This window comes from Loxodonta africana, chromosome X (genome assembly GCF_030014295.1).
Source record: "Loxodonta africana isolate mLoxAfr1 chromosome X, mLoxAfr1.hap2, whole genome shotgun sequence".
NCBI lineage: Eukaryota > Metazoa > Chordata > Mammalia > Proboscidea > Elephantidae > Loxodonta > Loxodonta africana.
In genome coordinates this window covers 18,245,360-18,264,760 of record NC_087369.1, presented here as the reverse complement: position 1 = coordinate 18,264,760, position 19,401 = coordinate 18,245,360, and the positions used below count along the sequence as shown (strand labels likewise).

Below are 19,401 nucleotides of genomic sequence, written 5' to 3'. Positions count from 1 at the left end.
ACTTGCCTTCAAAAACAGACCAGGCAGACCCATATATGCAAATTTACTAGCTGGTATTGTTTCAAATTGGTAAAGAAACAAATTTGCAATCTCTCCCAAACCACACAGGGGAAAGTGCATCTTGTCTCACTGTTCCAGATGAACCAAGGCTTAAACATGAATAATGAAAACCAAAAAGAATAAGAAGAAAGCCTTAGTCATTTTTTTCCCCATAATCTTGGCATGAAAAAGACCTTTCTAAGGAAATCACAGAACTCAAAAGCTATTTTTGAAAAAAAGGAGATAAATGTGATTAAATATTAGTCAGAGACCTAATGTTCAAGGGGTTCTGAACAAGCAGATCAGCTGAAGAACTAAAAATGCGCAATATATAAAAAGCTGTTCAATCTCACTCATAATTCAACAGATACAAATAAAAATGCAAATCAAGACACCATCTTTTTACCTAACAGCTTTAAAAGAATGATTAAAAAAAAAAAAAAAAAACACCCTGGCGGCACGCGGCGCAGTGATTAAGTGCTACGGCTGTTAACCAAAAGGTCGGCATTTTGAATCCACCAGCTGTCCCTTGGAAACTCTATGGGGCAGCTCTACTCTGTCCTATAGGGTCACTGGGAGTCGCAATCGACTGGACAGCAACAGGTTTGGTTTTGGAGCCCTGGTGGTGCAGCGGTCAAGGGCTACAGCGTGCTACGGCTGCCAACCAAAAAAAAAAAAAGTTGGCAGTTCAAATCCACCAGCAACTCCTTGGAAACCCTATGGGGCAGTTCTACTCTGTCCTATAAGGTCGCTATGAATCAGAATCTACTCAGTGGCAATGGGATTGGTTTCGGCTTTTTAGAGTATGATCAGAACCACTAAGAACAGATATCCCCAACTTGCCCAAGATTACCCAACTGATAGGTGGCAGAGCCGGGGTTTGAACTGAGGCAGTCTGGTTTTGCTCAAAGCCCTTGCTTTCTATAACTACATTACAACGACCACAGTCTTCAAAGGGACCACAGATGATGCTGATGTTAAGGATAAAATAAATGCACAATATGGACTTCAAAGGAAGGAGAGTTCACCAAAAATTGAAGATTAGGTAAGTAAGTAAGCAGAGAAAACAACCTCCTTCCTTTTAACCCCAAGAGATACTGAATTCCTACTCACAGTTATAAGGAAAAGGTTATCCTTGAGAGAAAGGTGAATTCCATTTAAGTAAGTCAGTAGACGACTGAGTAGAAAGGGAGAGTTCTAGACTTTTTAGATGGTCCTGGCAATAGAATTCGAATAAACACAGAGGAAAGGAGAGGTCTGAGTTTGTTCAGGATGAGAATACTCTGATAGAAAACACACTAACAAGTAAACATATTTTGAAAGTGTCTACCTCTCCAAAGGCATTAAGAAGCAAAATGAGACCTATCTATGGGTCTGGTCTGTCGCTCCAAATCTTTACAGTCATGTCTTCCACAGATTATAGTAGAAGTACAATCTACTAAGCACAAACTTTTGCAGCAGTCCTCACTTACTTCTTTTGTCTTAGTTACCTAGTGCTGCTATAGCAGAAATTTCACAAGTGGATGGCTTTAACAAACGAAAATTTATCTTCTCACAGTTCAGGAGGCTAGAAGTCCGAATTCAGGGTGCCAGCTCAAGGGTCCTTGTCTCTTCTGCCCTGGGCCATCTTCCTGTAGTTTGGCATATCACCTTCCCCATCTCTGCTTCTCTCACTTGCTTGTTTAATCTCTTTTATATCTCAAGAGATTGACTCAAAATATACCCTAGTCCTGCCTCGTTAACATAATAAACATAATCTAATCCTCACCGACATAACCTAATCCTGCCTCATTAATATAACAAACACAACCCATTCATAAATGGGATTATAACCACAGGCAGAGATTAGGATTTACAACACAAATTTTGGGGGGACACAATTCAATCCATAACACTCCACCTTCTGGCCCACCAAAATTCATGTCCTTGCCACATGTGAAACACATTGACCCCATCACATCATCCAAAAAGTCTTAACTCCAAGTCCAAAATCTCATCTTCTGAATCATCTAAATCAAATATAGGTGAGACTTTAGGCGTATTCCATCCTGGGGTAAAAGTCCTCTTCAAAGAGAACCTATGAAATCTAGAACACAGGTTATCTACTTCCAAAATACAATGGGAGAAGAGACACAAAGTAGACAGTAGTTCCATTATAATGGGAGAAATTGGAGGAAAAGAAAGGATAACAGGCACCAAGCAAGTCCAAAACCTAGCAATACAAATTACATTAGCTCTCAAGGCTTGAAAATAATCTTCTCTTCTCTGAGATCATGTAGGCAATGACCCCCTTTAAAATCTTGTTTAGAAATCTCATCAGCCAGATATCCAAGTTCATCTCTTAGAAGTGCTACCTTCCACCAAACATGTGAACGTAATTCAAATAAGTTCTCTGCCACTGCATAAAAAACCATCACCCTTCCTCCACTGACCAATCACAGGTTCATCATTTTCTTTTAAACTCTCACCAGAAGTACATTTACTGTCCACATTTCTAGCAACATTTTGTTGCTGGTGCTATTATGTGTTTTCTAAGATGATAAGAATTTTCTCTATAGCTCTCCTCATTTCCTTCTGAGCCCTCACCAGAATTACCTTTGACATCCGTAAGTCTATCAACAGTCTCTTCACAGCAACCTAGGCTTTTACTATTAGGCACCTTAAAACTCTTCCAGCCTCTACCCATTACCCAATTCCAAAGCCACTTCCACATTTTAGGTATTAGTTAGAGCACCATCCCACTCTCGGTACCAAAATTCTGTCTTAGGGATTTAGTGCTGTTATAACAGAAATACCACAAGTGGATGGCTTTAACCAAGGGAAATTTATTTTCTCACAGTTTTGAAGGCTACAAGTCTGAATTCAGGGTGCCGCCTCTAGAGGAAGGCCTTCTCTCTGTGAGCTCTGGAAGAAGGTCCTTGTCTCTTTTGAGTTTCTCCTCCTAAGCGATCTTCATGTGGCCTGGCATCTCTTTCCCCATCTCCTCTTTTCCTGCTTGCTTGTTTAATCTTTTACATCTCAAAAGAGACTGACTCAAAATACACCCTAATCCAACAGAGAACCCCTGAGGGAACAGGAGATCAGTGGGATGCAGACCCCAAATTCGCATAAAAAGACCATACTTAATGGTCTGACTGAGACTGGAAGAATCCCGGCGGTCATGGTCCCCAAACCTTCTCTTGGCACAGGACAGGAAGCATCCCCGAAGACAACTCATCAGACATGAAAGGGACTGGACAGTGGGTAGGTGAGAGATGCTGATGAAGAGTGAGCTAATTATATCAGGTGGACACTTGAGACTGTGTTGGCATCTCCTGTCTGGAGGGGGGATGGGAGGATAGAGAGAGTTGGAAGCTGGCAAAATTGTCACGAAAGGAGAGACTGGAAGGGTTGACTCATTAGGGGGAGAGCAAGTGGGAGCACGGAGTAAAGTGTATATAAACTTATATGTGACAGTCTGACTTGATTTGTAAACGTTCACTTGAAGCTCAATAAAAGTTGATAAAAAAATACACCCTAATCTTGCCTCATTAACATAATGTTGTTGCTGTTAGATGCAGTCAAGTTGCATAGCGACCCTATGTACAACAGAATGAAACACTGCCTGGCCCTGCACCATCCTCACAATTGTTGCTATGCTCGAGCCCATTGTTGCAGCCACTGTGTCAATCCATCTCATTGAGGGTCTTCCCCTTTTGCGATGACCCCTCTACTTCACTAAGCGTGCTGTCCTTCTCCAAGGGCTGGTACCTCCTGAAAACACGTCCAGTGTATGTGAGCTATAGTCTCGCCATCCTGGCTTCTAAGGAGCACTCCTGGTTGTACTTCCAAGATAGGTTTGTTGGTTCTTTTCACAGCCCGTGGTGTATTTAATATTCTTCACAATTCAAAGGCATCAGTTCTTCAGTCTTCCTTATTCATTGTCCAGGTTTCACATGCACATGAGGCAACTGAAAACACAATGGCTTGGATCAGGCACACCTTAACCCTTAAAGTGACATCTTTGCTTTTTAACACTTTTAAGAGATCTTTTGCAGATTCGCCCAATGCAATCCATCATCTGATTTCCTGACTGTGCTTCCATGGGTGTTGATCGTGGATCCAAGCAAAATGAAATCCTTTATAACTTCAACCTTTTCTCTGTTTATCATGGTGCTGGTTTATTGGTCCAGTTGTGAGGATTTTTGTTTTCTTTGTGTTGAGGTATACTCCATACTGAAAGCTGTGGTCTTTGATCTTCATCAGTAAGTGCTTCAACTTCTCTTCACTTTCAGCAAACAAGGTTGTGTCTTCTGCTTATCACAGGTTGTTATTGAGTTTTTCTCCAATCCTGATGCCTTGTTCTTCACATAGTCCAGCTTCTCAGATTATATTTGCTCAGCACACACACTGAATAAGTACGGTAAATGGATACAACCCTGAGGCACACCTTTCCTGACTTTAAACCACACAGTACCCCCTAATCCTCACTGACATGACCAAAATAACCCATTCACAAATGGGATTAAAACCACAGGCAGAGATTAGGATTTACAACACGCATTTTGGGGGGACACAATTCAATCCATAACATCCTTCTTAAAACAATTCTGAAAATTGAAATATCACTTTTAAATCTGGCCTCTATTATTACAGCTAGGACATGTATCAAGTTACTTTATCAGTTTAAAAAAATGGATTCTATGGATAATTAACTATTCCCATGTGGAATGAGATGGTCAATACTCGAGTCTGAGATTTAAATATACAAAAGAGCGCTAGGTTAACATAATGTATATGGCTAAATTCTGAGTGAAAGGGAGGAAGAAAAAAAATCTAACATTTATTAATTATTCTACATCCAGATATTATTTTAAATACGTTCTGTAGTTTAGCCTTACAATTCTAAAATGGTGAGAGTATTGCCCCAGGTTAAGGAAGAAGGTGAGTAGGTAGTGAAGGGAAGAAAGCTACTATTTGAGATCTACATTTATTAAAAGCCTAGTATGGAGCTTGATGCTTCTATGGTGGATGTCCTAAAGAACCACATTTTAAGTTAAGAATCATGATGACTATCTTTTAGTGTGGAATGTTCTTCAAGCCTTTAGCAAGTAAGACCTAATTTTATACTGGTCATCGGGAATTAAATGTAAAAATATCCCAATGCTAGGATTACTGAACTGCTTCAGTTAACAAGATAAAGCAGCTGGACAATTAACAATTTGGATGCTACACTCTTAAGAGCAAGTGTTAGGAGTACACAGGCCCATGAAAAATAATAAACAGAATGGCCTTAGAGAAGATGGAACAAGGAAAAGCAGATCCCATTTGTAATAAACCCTGGGGCAGTGGTTCTCAAAGTATGGTCTGTGGACCCTTTCAGGGGGTCTGCAAGGTCAAAAACTATTCTCATAATGTTGTTGCTAGGTGCCATCAAGTCAATTCCAACTCATAGCAACCCTATAGGACAGAGCAGAATTGCCCCATAGGGTTTCCAAGGCTTTAAATCTTTATGAAAACGGATTGCCAGGTCTTTCTTCCACAGAGTGACTGGTGGGTTCAAACCACTGGCCTTTCCATTAGCAGTCAAGCACTTAATCGTTACACTGCCAGGGCTCCTTCATAATAGTTAAGATGCTATCTGCCCTTTTTGGTATTGGTATTTGTACTGATGGGACACAAACAGTAATGAGTCACCCTGCTGGCCCCTTAGAACACCACACCAGAGAAGGAGCAGTCATGGTTTTCTTCACCACCATGCACTCATGAGGAGGTGGGGGAGGCATTTTCTCTTAAGAATGCCCTTGCTAAAGCAATGCATATTATTAATTTTATTTCATCTCAACCCTTGAGTACACATCTTAATATTCTGTGTGATAATACGGGAAATACACATAAAGCACTTCTGTTGCACCCTGAAGGATGATGGCTGTCCAGAGGGAGAGCGCTAGTGCAGTTGTTTGAATGATGAGCTGAACCTACCACTTTTCGCATCCAGCACTTTTGGGTTTTTTTTTTTTTTAAGATGAACAATTGCTGTTTATTCAGACTTGGATTATTCGGCAGACATTTTCTCAAAAATATATGAAGCGAGTCTGTCACTTCAAGGTAAACAACTCACAGTATTTACTGGTTAACTGGTTGAGCTTTCAACCATGAGCTTGACAGCCTCCCAAAACTTAAAGATTTTCCTCATGCCATCAGTGGCAATATTAACTAATGTGATTTTTTTTACACTGTATAACAAAATGTGCCAGCATTTGGAAGATCAACACAATTCAGTAAAGCAGTATTTTTCAGACAACTAATGAATTAGGTTACAAAATGATGCATGGGAACAAGACCCATTCAAAGTGCAAATGGACCAATGGATTTTAGTGAAGCCATCCAAAAAGTTCATTGACAGCGTTTCAGATTGTACATTGCAACTAACCTTTAAGAACCACTACTACTCGTCAAGTTTTGGTGTACCACCAAAGAATTTCCAGAATTAATCAAAAAGTACGTTAACATCCTCCTCCTTGTTCACACACTACATGTATGTGTGAAGCCAGACTACCTTCATATACTTCAACTAAAAGAGCACATGGCAACAGATTGAATGCAGCAGCAGTTACGAGAATTCAACCGTCTTCTATTAAGCCATTCATGAAAAAAGATTCGCAAAAATGTAAACCTGGGTCACTCTTCTCACTAACTTTGATTTTGGAAAAGTTATTTTTTTAATCAAAAACTGTTACTTATGTTACCATGGCCCCCAATCATCCCAGCCTCCTGTTATTCACACCCTTGTATTATCTCCTCCCCTTGAGTATGGGCTGGACCTAGTGATTCGCTTCTAAGGAACAGAACAGGGCAAAAGTTGAGGGGATGTCACTCCCATAATTAAGTTACAAAAAACTGATTCCTTCTCTCTTGCTAACTCTTTCTTGCTAGCTCAGATGAAGCCAGCTGCCGTGTCGTAAGATGCCCATGGAGACCACACGACAAGGAGCCAAGGGAGGCCTCAGGCCAACAGCTGATGAGGAAATGAGGCCTCAGTCCAACAACCCATGAGGAACTGAATCCTGCCAACAACCTCATGTGTGAGCTTGTACTGTGAGCCTTCCCAGTCAAGCCTTGAGATGACCGCAGCCTGCGTGAGACCCTGAAGTAGAGAACCAAGCTAAGCCATACCCAGATTCCTGACCCGCAGAGACTGTGAGATAATAAATGTTGTTCCAAGCCACTAAGTTTTGGGGTGATTTGTTACACAGCTATATATTAATTCATTTTTTTAATGAATTAATTAAAAAAATTAAAGTTTTTTGCTTTAATTTCTAATACGGTATTTTCAGCTACAATCCATATAAGCAAAAGCTCTTTGGGGCTCTCAGTAATTTTCAAGTGTGTAAAAAGATACTGAAACCAAAAAGTTTTAAGAACTGCTGCCCTGGGACTGGTGGGAACAGGGACAGAGAGAGAACAGAAGGCCTGCTCTGACAAAACATGACCTACAAGGGGCCCATTCCTGGTACCAATTACCAGGCAGATCCACCTCTGAGGAAAGTGCTCTGAGACCAGGTGGGAGAATAGGGGAAAGAATGCCACCTGCTCCTTGGCCAGTTATACCCAACACATAAGCCTCATTTACCCTTTTTGTTAAGTGATTGTGTACCAATCAGTGTAGTCCAAATAGCTGGTGAGGGGGAGCTGGAAGAAATCATTTTCCCTAGGCCTTCATTGTTCTTGGCTCACTCAGAAGTTGATGGCAACGTTACTTGATATATTTCCTCATTTAATCCTCAGAACTGGCTTACAGCTGATAAGTAAACAGCCTTTGTGAGAAGGTAATTTAAAGTAATTTGTCCAAAGTCTTGGACCTAGAACATGCAAAGCAGACACTAAATTCTTATCTATTACGTCCCAAAGAGTATGTTCTCCCCAGGTTACGTTAAAAATAAGTGTGTGTGGAGCAACAAAGGAAGGAGAGTGAGGAACAGGAGAAAGATATGGAATGTGTGGCTAATTGCCTCCAGGAACAAACTGCCTCCTTTGCCATGAGACAAGAAGAACTGATGGTGCCCGGCTACCATTACCGAACATTTGATCAAAGGTTCTACAGAAGAATCCCAATCAAAAGTGGGAAAAAGGCAGAACGGAATCTCAAATTCTCATGGACTCTAGACTTCCTGGAGCCATGGAGCATGGATGAACCCCTGAAGCTATTGCCCTGAGATAATCTTTAAATCTTAAACCAAAAATATCCCCTGTAGTCTTCTTAAAACCAAACAATAGCTCAGCTTAACTGGTAAAAAAGGTCTGCCTTGAGCATTATGCTCTTTTAAGATCTACCTATATGGGATCAAACTGACAACAGCAACTCAAAAGATGAGGTAGGAACCTTAGGGGGCAGTGAGTTTATGTTAATAGCAGAGGAACAACTCAGAAAAGCGGGTGAGCACGGTTGCACAACTTGAAGAGGAACGTAATCAATGTCACTGAATTGTACCTGTAGAAACTGCTGAACGGTGTCTGTTTGGCTGTGTATATTCTCAACAATAAAAAATAAATAAATGTGTGGTCGTGGCTGCGCAACTCTGAATATACTGAAACTCACAGAACTGTGTGCTTTAAATGGGTGATTTGTATGGTGTGTGGACTGTTTCTCAGTGAAGCTGTTACAGGCTAAATATAAATGCGTGAAGCCACAGCCATGATGGATTTCTGGGGAGGGACACAAATTGGAGGCAAGTAAATTCTAAGAGTTGTCCCAACTACTACTGGTTGGCAGCAAAAGAATCTAAAGTGATTGTTACAGTGTGACAGAGGATGGAGGAACACAGAGGCATTAATAGGGAAATGAGAAGAAAAGGTGGGTAAGCCAATGCTAAATTAAATGGATGAGGGCACCTGATTTTCCCCACTAGTGAAGGACCCAAGAATGAGCAAAAGGGTCTGGAAAAGGTCTAGTTAGGATAGTTTCCTCAGTCTCCTCAACTCTATGGTAGTAGCAGTTGGTTCTACTATTCTATTTTTACATGTAATATATTAGACTGTATATATGATTTGTTTTTTAATTAAAAAACGACTGTATTGAATTTCATTTAACTTCTGTGGCTATTTCTTTCATAAAAATAAAGGCTGCTGGACTACATGATTTGCAAAATCACTTCTGGCTCTAAAGCAATCATTCAATGATTACCTGCAATCTGAAAAATACCTGTATTAGCCTATAAACCTATCTTTTTTAGCAGCAAAAAGATCAGAAAATCCAAAGATTCTAATAGCCAAAGCCGTTTCAATATGCCTGGCCTGATCTATTTTGCAGAGGGCAGGGGTTGGGTCGCACAATGAGCACCCTAAAGCCACAGGCTCCTACATGTAAAATGGCCCTCTACTTCTCTCAGTTACCTAAGTGGAGCATCCTCCTCCCAATTTTATGAAGTCACCCTTCCCCAGTCCCAGCTGGACCAGTCATGATGCACCTTTTCAACATCAAGCCCTCTCTTTTCACTTGTCCTACTTACTCAGACCACTTTAGTTCTTTGTTAATACCATGTTGTGTGGACTTTATTTAACAGAAGTTACAACGGGTCTCTGTAAACTTGGCACCTGAAACAACAAGCAGCTTATTCCACTCTACCTTTCAATTTATCCAAATTCACTTGGAGGTACCCTTGCAGGGAGTCATAGGACAGCACACCTCCTAAATCACACATCTGAAGATCAAGCAAGGGCTTAAGTGAATGAAACAAAAGGTATTAAGTCTATAAAGCTCAAAACTCTCCTAGTCCCTAGGTGATTCCAGATCTCTAGCACCTTCTAATTAATCACCCAACTTCACCCTTCATATTTTCATTTAGCAAAAACTATTACTCATTTTACCTATCACCAAGCTTTGTTCACATTCAATAAGGAACATATTTTTGACCCTTACTATCGCTCGAGGGCACTGGGTTGGGTTTATCCTCAAGAAATGTGTTAACAGAGCACGAGATACATGGAATGGATGATGGCTTTGGAGTCAAAAGAGCCCAACCTTTGAATATGCATGTAACACTTACTACATCTCCTGTGTGGCCCAGAGGCAGGTCGACCTCTTAGTTTTTCCTCTGTACAGTGGGGATGAACAGTATCTAACCTTCCAGAGTTGTAAGAAGATTAGATACAATGAATATAAATTGCTAGCATAGGGAACTTTATATTTAAATATGGACATTTTATAAAATACATACATTCTCATCTTTAATACAGCTCACATTTCAATAGAAAAGTTCTTTAAAGAAACTTGTCTCTAAGCTACTGGTACATCTTACTTGCCAAACCACTCTATCTTGACTTTTCTGCAAGTAGGGAAAAAAGAAAAGTAAAAAAGTGGTTGCTTAGCAAGTACATATTACTCATAGCAAATAAAGGGTGAGAGACAGAGGACAGCAAGGGTCATTCTCGGGACATTCTAGAAAAGTCACATAGAATGCAAGTCAACACCTTAAGTAATAAATACTAGCAAAATTATTTTGATAGCACAGGAAGGCAACACTGTTTTTTTTTATGTCTTTTCCTTCGAGTAGTAAAATTTAAGTAGTTATAAGTGTCAACAGAATTTCAACTAGGAATCAGATTGAATCATAAAGACAGAGTCTCAGCATCTGAATGGATCTTAAAGATCACCCGATCTACTTTATCCTCTTCTATAAATGCTCTACCAGGAAAACGTTAAACAAAGCTAATTCTCTGTGTTGATGAAAACTAAATATGTATACTACTTTACATGTTTTACATACTGTCACATCTGTTGTATTGACTAAAAGTTACTAATAATCATGTTAACCCAAAAAAAAAAAAACCAAACCCACTGCCGTCGAGTCGATTCCGACTCATAGCGACCCTATAGGACAGAGTAGAACTGCCCCGTAGTTTCCAAGGAGCGCCTGGCGGATTTGAACTGCTGACCTTTTGGTTAGCACCCGTAGCACTTAACCACTACACCACCAGGGTTTCCAGTAATCATGTTAGAACCAAACAAAAAGGAAGTATTTTAGGGGGAAGAAAAAAAAGGAGGCAGTGGGATTTCTTTAAGCTATCAGGTTAAACATGCTAGGTAAGCACTATCAATTATACAACTACAGGTAGTCTCCGACTTACAATGCATTAGTTATGAGGAACTGCACTTACGACTGTGTTTTTTTTTCCATCTTATCATTAATAACATGTTGCGGCGTGTAATTTGCTGATGTTATCATTCACAGATGTTCACTCGAAGATATTCAATTTTATGATTTACTGTTCAAAACACTGCTGGGTTTATAAAGACACTGGTGATAAAAGGCAATAATAATGAAAACTAAAAAAAAAAAAAAAGAGGTATTCGACTTAGACTGGAACCAACTATGGATGGAGTCATCATGAGAACAGAACCCCTGTCGTAATTCAGGGACTACCTGTATATACCAACTCTAGGCAAACTTCACCTACTAGAAGCTACATTACCTATGGAAGTTGTGGGGGCTTTATTCTGTTTTGAGTAAACTTATCTGTATAGGGGATACCATCAACCTGGCAGAGAGGAGATATCAGAACACATGTACACTGTAAGTGCCTAGCACAGTACATGAAACAGTGAGGACTCAAATTTCCTTCCTCTGAAACATAACTCTACAAAAAGTATAAAGTCTGAACAGCTATCTATTTAAAAGAAATCTATTACAGTGAATGCTTTCATAAAGAAATCCCACGAAAGCAAATCACACACGCCTCGTTTTGTGTCCTCTGGATCTGACGTATACTTTTCCAAATAAAACTGCTCCAGTCAAGGCCAATAGAAGCGATACACAAAACAACATGAACATCTTCTGGTAACAACATAATGAGTAAATGTGGCATATTACGATACACAAATGTGGCATTATCAGAGGAGTGTGCTGCACCTTGCCTGCTCTCATTACTGCTTTTCCTTTGGCTCAATGCAAAAATGAAATTTACCCAAGTGTGGGGATAAAATTTGACAACAATTTTCAAAGAGAAGATCACTTTGTTTCTTATCAATCACTGTGCCAGAAGATTGGAAGCTCAGGGCATCCTCAGACGGGGAAGAGAAGCAAGACAATGAAGTGGTTTCTTCCTACCCACATACTCCTGCCAAACCCTGACCTGATTTTTCCTCATTACATCTATCACGTAGAGGTTCTGGGAAGAAGGAAGAATACAAAGTAAGGTTAGAAAATAGCACCCAAAAAGCAAAAGAAAAATGTATCTTTTATATATCCTCCCCTCCAAATCAAGTAAAATTCTCCACACCCCTCACTGTGCCCAGTGTGTTACCTGAACTCTTAACCTTCGTAACAATCCTAGGTGGTAGGTATTAGCATCATCCACTTTACAGATGATCGAACTGAGGCTTAGAAAGACTGAGAAATCTGCCCCAGGTTGCAGGGCTAAAGAGCCAAGAGTCTTGACTCCAAATCCATACTATTTACCCATTACTACACTACTTATTACTGTAGTGTAGATGAAAGGGTATTACTGGGGCCAGACTCGGCTTCACCCCCTGGGCAAATCACTTGACCTTGCTGAGCAGTTTCTCACCTGTTAATGAGGGCAAGGACAGCAGCCTGGACTTCTCCACAGTATCTGAGTGATGCTGAAAGACTTAATGTATGTGCACACATACTGTAAATACTACAAGACACCTTGTTAATTTAGGCCTAGGTTCCACGTATTTTTATCCTTACAAATGGTTTATGTGCCTAAACATAAATTTAATAGTAGTTAGAAAATTTTTAACATTCCCAAGCAAAATACAAAATCCTTATAAGATAAATTCTAAGTAGAGATTTAAGAAGTTATATGGATGAGCCTGACGTTCAAAAAGATGTCCAGAGTACTTGACAATGATCCCTTTTAGACCAGTGCTGCCCAACAGAACTTTCTGCAATGATGGAAATGTTCTAGATCTGCACTGTCCAATACAGTAGTCACTAGCCACGTTGGCTATTGAGGACTTGAAATGAGGCTAATGAGATGGGGGAACGGAATTCATTTTAATTAATTTAAATAGCCACATGGGGCCAGCAGCTACCGTATTAGTGTAGTTTTAGACAATTCTTCAAGGGAACCCTGAAAATGTACTGTAATATTAACTTTAGAAGAAAAAAGTCACTCCAGAGACCATTCAAATGGATGTAGTTAAGAAACAATGCTACAATTAACTAAAGCAGGTCAAAAGTGACTAAATACATGGTTAAAACAACCAGGAATCAATAAAGCCCATCTCCAATTGCTCCTCACTTCAAGTTGAATAATGCAGCCAAACCATGTAAAAAAAATCACTATTCTTTAATTCCTTCAATATTTTTTAAAATTACAACCCAATTTGTTAAACATTATTTCTGCTCCCTGAAAAAGAAGGAACAGGTTAGGTTAGAATTAAGGGATATTTTTTCAAGGCAGTGACCCAGAGGAAATAAAAAATTAAGAGCCACAAGGAAGTAACTTAAAAGTGATGTTTGCAGACACAAGATATTCACCGAATTTTTTTAAAAATGAAAACTCAAAAACTAATATTTAACCGTGCATTTGGAGTTCCTCCGTGGTGCAAAAGGTTAACACGTCGGCTGCTAACCAAAAGTTTGGCAGTTTGAACCCACCCAGATGTGCCTCAAAAGAAGGTCTGACAATGTACTTCCAAAAAAAATCAGCTGTTGAAAACCCTATGGAGCACAGTTCTACTCTGACGTACCTGGGGACACCGTAAGTCGGAACTGACTCAATAAAAAAAAAATAGCAACTGGTTTAACCATGTACTTCCATTCCATCATCGGCTAGTTCGATGAGGAAGAAATCCAAAGGAAAAAGGCACCCAGAACAGCATCAGCAAAGACGAGAGGAATATGAGGTCACTCTACCAAAATGAGACAGTACAGATACGAGTAGGTTCTGGTTATTCATATCCAGCTGTTTCCAGAGCTCTGAGCCTCAAAGGGTCATCACCTCTTATCCTGGTAGTTTAAAATGCTAGTTGATTAAATTTCTGTTCCTAATTCAACTACTTTTTGTCCTTATCCCAGTGGCATAAAAGGGAGCTTATGTCCTGAATTGCAGTGGCTTTTTATCAGAGTTCTCCCCTGGGGGAACTATGAAATCAAACACTGAGACTGACTCCCCACTCTCTGGGAATAAGTGAAGTGTCCAAAGTGACAATGCTGAATCCCTAGAGTACATTTGGTCCACAGCTTCTTTTTCAGTCTGGCAAGCTCTGGATCTTTCTTTCAGAGTACAAAGAGAAAAAAAACAGAGGTAACTGAGAAGTAGTAACACCCTCATGCAGAAAGGCATGAAAATACCTGATCTGAGAGACAGACAGTGGTCAAGGGCTTGGCTACTAACCAAAAGGTCGGCACTTCGAATTTACCAGCTGACCCTTGGAAACCCTGTCCTACAGGGTCGCTATGAGTCAGATTCCACTTCACAGCAACGGGTTTTTTTTTTTCTTGACACGTTGCTCAGATGCAAACCAGACCCTTTGTTCTCTCTCCGTTTTGAAGTTCATTAGCCACATTAGAAAAATATTATTTCGTAATTTCATACAGGAGTGATTTTTAAGGGTATTCAAATGCATAATTAAGTAACATTAAATAGCCCTGAGTGATCAAGGAGGATGTCCAACAAGTTGAACGTTTCAATATGTCCAACTGCAAAGACAAAAGAAACCGGGTTTCCTTCTTCCCAGGCCCTTTCCCCGCAGTTCTCCACTCCTGGGCCCTGTACCCTGTAGCCCATTTGTTGCGCAATCCTTTTCGAACTTCACCCACTGAACTCCAGAACAAGTGTAATTCTTCCATTCAGAAGACGTCTCTATTTCCTGTATCCAGGGAGAAGCTGAAAACTTGACATGGGTCAAGTAAGGCAAGGGGAACGGTCCAGCCTGTCTCCCAGATTAACAGACCAAAGGCCAGGGTCTGGGAGGAGCTCAAGCTTACACACAAACTGCACACACACACATATATATATATACATTGTTGCTGTGTGCCACTGAGTGAATTCCGACGCATTGCTTCCCTATACGTAACATATATATAATACGCAATATTTTACACATTACATATAAGAAATAAAAGGAGAAAAATCAAAAATAAAGAAAATGGGAAAAAAGACTGGATTGGGAAGACAGGTGATCAGGCGATGCTGCTCCCCATGCTGCAGGACCAAGGCGCCCCGGCATCACCTCTCATCAGCGGCCCCACGTGCAGCCCAGCCCAGAGCCCGCTGGCCGCCCGCGCAGTGGCGGGGAGCGCAGGGGGCGGGGGGAAGGGGGCGCCGCGCAGCCCAGGCTCCCGCGCGGTTATCTTACTGCGCAACAGCCTCGCCGGCGCGGCCCGCGCGCACCCCGCAAGCGCGCCATGCGCACCTGCCCGAAGGCAAGGGGGCGCGCCCGGCACCCCAGGCAGCCCCTCGACGGAGGCGCCCAGCGCGGGGCGCACAGGGACAGCGAGAGCTGGGAGAGGACACCTGGCGCCGGGGCCCTGACCGCACGTGGCTGTCACACCTGGCGCGCCCCCCTCGCATCCCTGCGCCCGCAGACCTGGCTGCGCCCCCTGCCTGCCCTCCCCCTCCAGCCGCGCGCCCCCAGGCCCCAGCTGTCCCACCCCCCCCACCTGCTCCTACAGCCGTCTGCCCCAGGAGGGAAGAGGACCGGATGTTCGTCCCGTCGCTAAAGGTAATCAGGGAGAGTGAAGAGGTGGCCTCCGAAAAAGGCACCCCGTGGATCTCCCCCGCCCGGCAGCAACCAGGGTGTTCCCCGGACTGACCTTCTGCCGCGTGCTGCGTCGCCGTCCGCCCCGTCCGGCCTCAGTCGCCTCCTCAGCGCCGCCGCCTCTTCCCCGCGCTGCCTCCTCTAACCGAGTCGCCATGAGGTGACGGCAGCAGCCAAACAAGCAGCCCGACAAGGGGCACGGAACCGCAGGACCTCGTGCCCCGCCCCCGAACCCCCACGGCCAATCGCCGCGCGCCAGTCTCCTCACGTGACCGGAGGAGGTTGGGCCCCGAGGGAGGGGTGCGGAATGGGGGTGGGGAGCCTTGAAGCCTGGGCTGGGCTTCCGCAGGACCGAAGGGCAGACAGAGGCCGCGCGAGTCTGCGCGGACCAGAAAAAGGTTCGCGGGAGCGTACTACAAGTCCCAGTGGGCTATGCGGCCACGGGTTGCAGGGCCGGATAGGGATTGGAGCGTAGTGCGGCGTTCCGGTAAGGGGAGCGTAGCCGGTTGGCTGCGCGGGCAGCCTACCTGGATGTGTAGTTTTGTGGGGCGGTGTCCCGATACCCAAAGGTACTAGTTATCGTCTCGTGGAGGAGCTCTGGTGGCGCAGTGGTTAAGCGCTCAGCTGCTAACAGAAAAGTCCGCGGTTCGAGCCCACCAGCAGCTCCGCAGGAGAAGGACGTGTCAGTCGGCTTCTATAAAGATTATAGCCTTGGAAACCCTGTGGGGTTTCCCTCTGTCCTTATAGGGTCACCGTGAGTCGGAATCGACTCCATGGCAATGGGTTTGGTTTTAGTTTATCATCCAGTGGGTAAAGTTTAGTAGTCCGTTGTTTGGGAAGTAGCGGGATCAGTGACAAGTTGTTGGGTTTTTGTTTTTGTTGTGTTACCCGATAGGGGCCTCGCCTGCCGTTCTTTGGCAGAGACCCCAAATGATTTGGGGATAAGGGGAAGTACTTCGCGATTTTCAAGGGGGAGGTGTAATGGCTTTCACATTTGGAATTTCCGGACTCAGACACCTGCCAGAGTCCTGCCCCGCCACCAGAGCATTACCTGTACCTGTCCGGAGCTCCTGTGGGGTGGGGCCGCGTACGTTCACCTTGGCCAGCTCCCTGGCTGCTAGCACAGTTCTCCTCTGCTCTTAGTTGGCGACCAAAAAACTGTTGAATGGATCCTGCTTTCTCCGCCAAGCATTTCATCACTTAGATTTTTCAATAAACTCGGTCTGCTGAATCGATTTTTTCCCTGATGTGATAGGGTGAGGGGTGTTCCTCAGGAATATTCCCGATTTTCATGTAATGTAACCAGATCTCCAATGACCGCACTTCTGAAAGTTACAGACCCCGAGGAAATCCTGACCTATTACATAATTCAGTGTGAAAACTTGTTCTAAATCCCCTACCATTTCTTTTAAACTATAGTTGAATGCAAAATAGTGGCAGGCACCAAAAATATAAGAGCATAAGCAATAGTAAATTTTACTATTCCAGAGATTCCATCCATTAATTTTCATTTTTTCTGTAAATTTGGAAAAGGTGCCATTGTTTTGTTTCATGGCTGGAACACCTTAGTCCAGCTTTGAAATTTCAAACCTAGAGCATAGCTTGAAGCATACATGGCGGTAGATGATGGACCCATACCCAGACTATATAAAGACCAGAATGACACCTTCTTAAGGGCAAAAGTCCCAGCGAGATGTGGAATAAATATATCGGTAATGCTCCTCCTAACTCATCTAGGGAACTGACTGTCGAAATCCACTGTAGTTAGTTAAATTATGGTACAGTAGAAGCACATTTAGAAGCACATGCCTTAAGGTTTTGTACACAAGCTGGAGGTGAGCCAACTTTTTCTCATTTTGGATTTCTTGATAGCTGAGAAAAAGAGGAAAGCAACAGAATGACTCACTCAAACCCAGTGCCGTCGAGTTGATTCCAACTCATAGCGACCCTATAGGACAGAGTAGAACTGCCCCATAGAGTTTCCAAGGAGCGCCTGGCGGATTCGAACTGCCGACCCTTTGGTTAGCAGCCATAGCACTTAACCACTACACCACCAGGGTTTCCCTGGTGACTCACAGCATCACTAAATAAAAACAAACTGATTGCTCAAGAAAAGCGTACGTATTACTGGTCCTGGGAGAAATAGGAATTTTAGAGGTCTGTTTCTTATAACATCTTCTAACGTAAGGTTTGATGGGTTTTAAAGAGCCCTGGCCCTGCAGTGGTTAAGCACTCTGCTGCTTACCGAAAGGTCGGCAGTTCAAACTCACCACGGGAGAAAGATGTGGCAGTGTGCTTCCATAAAGGTTGACAGCATTGGTGCGGTGCAGTGAATTACTTAATATGGCCATTCTAGCCATAACCTTCATAACTTTCACCAAATGACTGGGTAGAACTATGTAAATGAGGTGCTTGTGTGTTGTGGCCCACTAAGGGGATTGAGTAGCTTGCTAATAATGTAAATAAGGTGCATGGCACCCTTGTGAGGGTGGGACTGTGCAAATCAGGTGTATGGAACCCTAACGAGGGGACTGGTCAGTTTAGCTATCCTGCTAGGCTTAAAATGAGCCATTCCAGAAGCAGAAAGGGGAGACCTCACTACCACCAAGAAAGAAGAGCTAGGAGTGCAGTGCATCCTTTGGACCTGGGCTCTCTGTGCAGAGAAGCTCCTAGACCCAGGAAAGAGAGAGAGCTGTAGCATCAGAGATGGTGGGACATGTCGAGAAGCAGCAACAGAGAAATAGCATTAGAGGTAGCAGAACCAGAAGACCAGCAGGAGACAGCATGGTGGGCTTCCCGGCCCACGGAATAAGGCCGTTACAGTGGGTATGCAATCCATGGAGTAAGAGAGCTGAGCGCCTTCAGGCGAAAGCTTACCGGCAGAGTGGGATGCCTCCAGGCACTTATCAGCAGAGCTTTGTAACACTTGCCTGAGTGGGCCCCCGGCCCAAGAGGCCCAAGGGGCCAAGGGCCAGAGAGAGGCCTTCCTGTGGCACAGCTGAGAAGAGGCTGTCCTGATGGAAGAACTATATCCTGAACGTTCCTGAACCTGAACTGTAACCTGTTACTTCCCTAAGAACATGCTCAGCATTTCTCAAACTGAAAGAACTAAAGAAAAAATTCAAGCCTCAAGTTACAATATTGAAGGATTCTATGGGAAAAATATTAAACGATGCAGGAAGCATCAAAAGAAGATGGATGTAATACACAGAGTCGCTGTACCAAAAAGAACTGGTCGACATTCAGCCATTTCAGGAGGTAGCATATGATCAAGAACTGATCACCGAAGGAAGATGTCCAAGCTGCGCTGAAGGCATTAGTGAAAAACAAGGCTCCAGGAATTGACAGAATACCAATTGAGATGTTTCAACAAACAGATGCAGCACTGAAAGCGCTCACTCATCTATACCAAGAAATTTGAAAGACAGCTATCTGGCCAACCAACTGGAAGGGATCCATATTTGTACCCATTCCAAAGAAAGGAGATCCAACAGAATGTGGAAATTAACAAACAATATCATTAATATCACACACAAGTAAAATTTTGCTGAAGATCATTTAAAAAACAGTTGCAGCAGTACATCGACAAGGAACTCCCAGAAATTGAAGCTGGATTCAGAAGAGAACATGGAATGAGGAATGTCATTGCT

At 42.8% G+C, this 19,401-nt stretch overlaps 1 protein-coding gene across 2 annotated transcripts in view; it reads right to left on the bottom strand.

The window, feature by feature from the left end:
• TXLNG (taxilin gamma) overlaps window positions 1-15,938 on the bottom strand; it is a 59,440-nt gene extending 43,502 nt beyond the window's left edge. For both annotated transcript variants that reach the window (XM_010595762.3, XM_010595763.3), the window contains exon 1: window positions 15,807-15,938. In XM_010595762.3, coding sequence (XP_010594064.1) covers window positions 15,807-15,908 — 102 coding nt within the window. In that variant the 5' untranslated portion in view covers window positions 15,909-15,938. The remainder of the gene's footprint in view (window positions 1-15,806) is intronic.
• Between the last annotated feature and the right edge of the window lie 3,463 nt (window positions 15,939-19,401).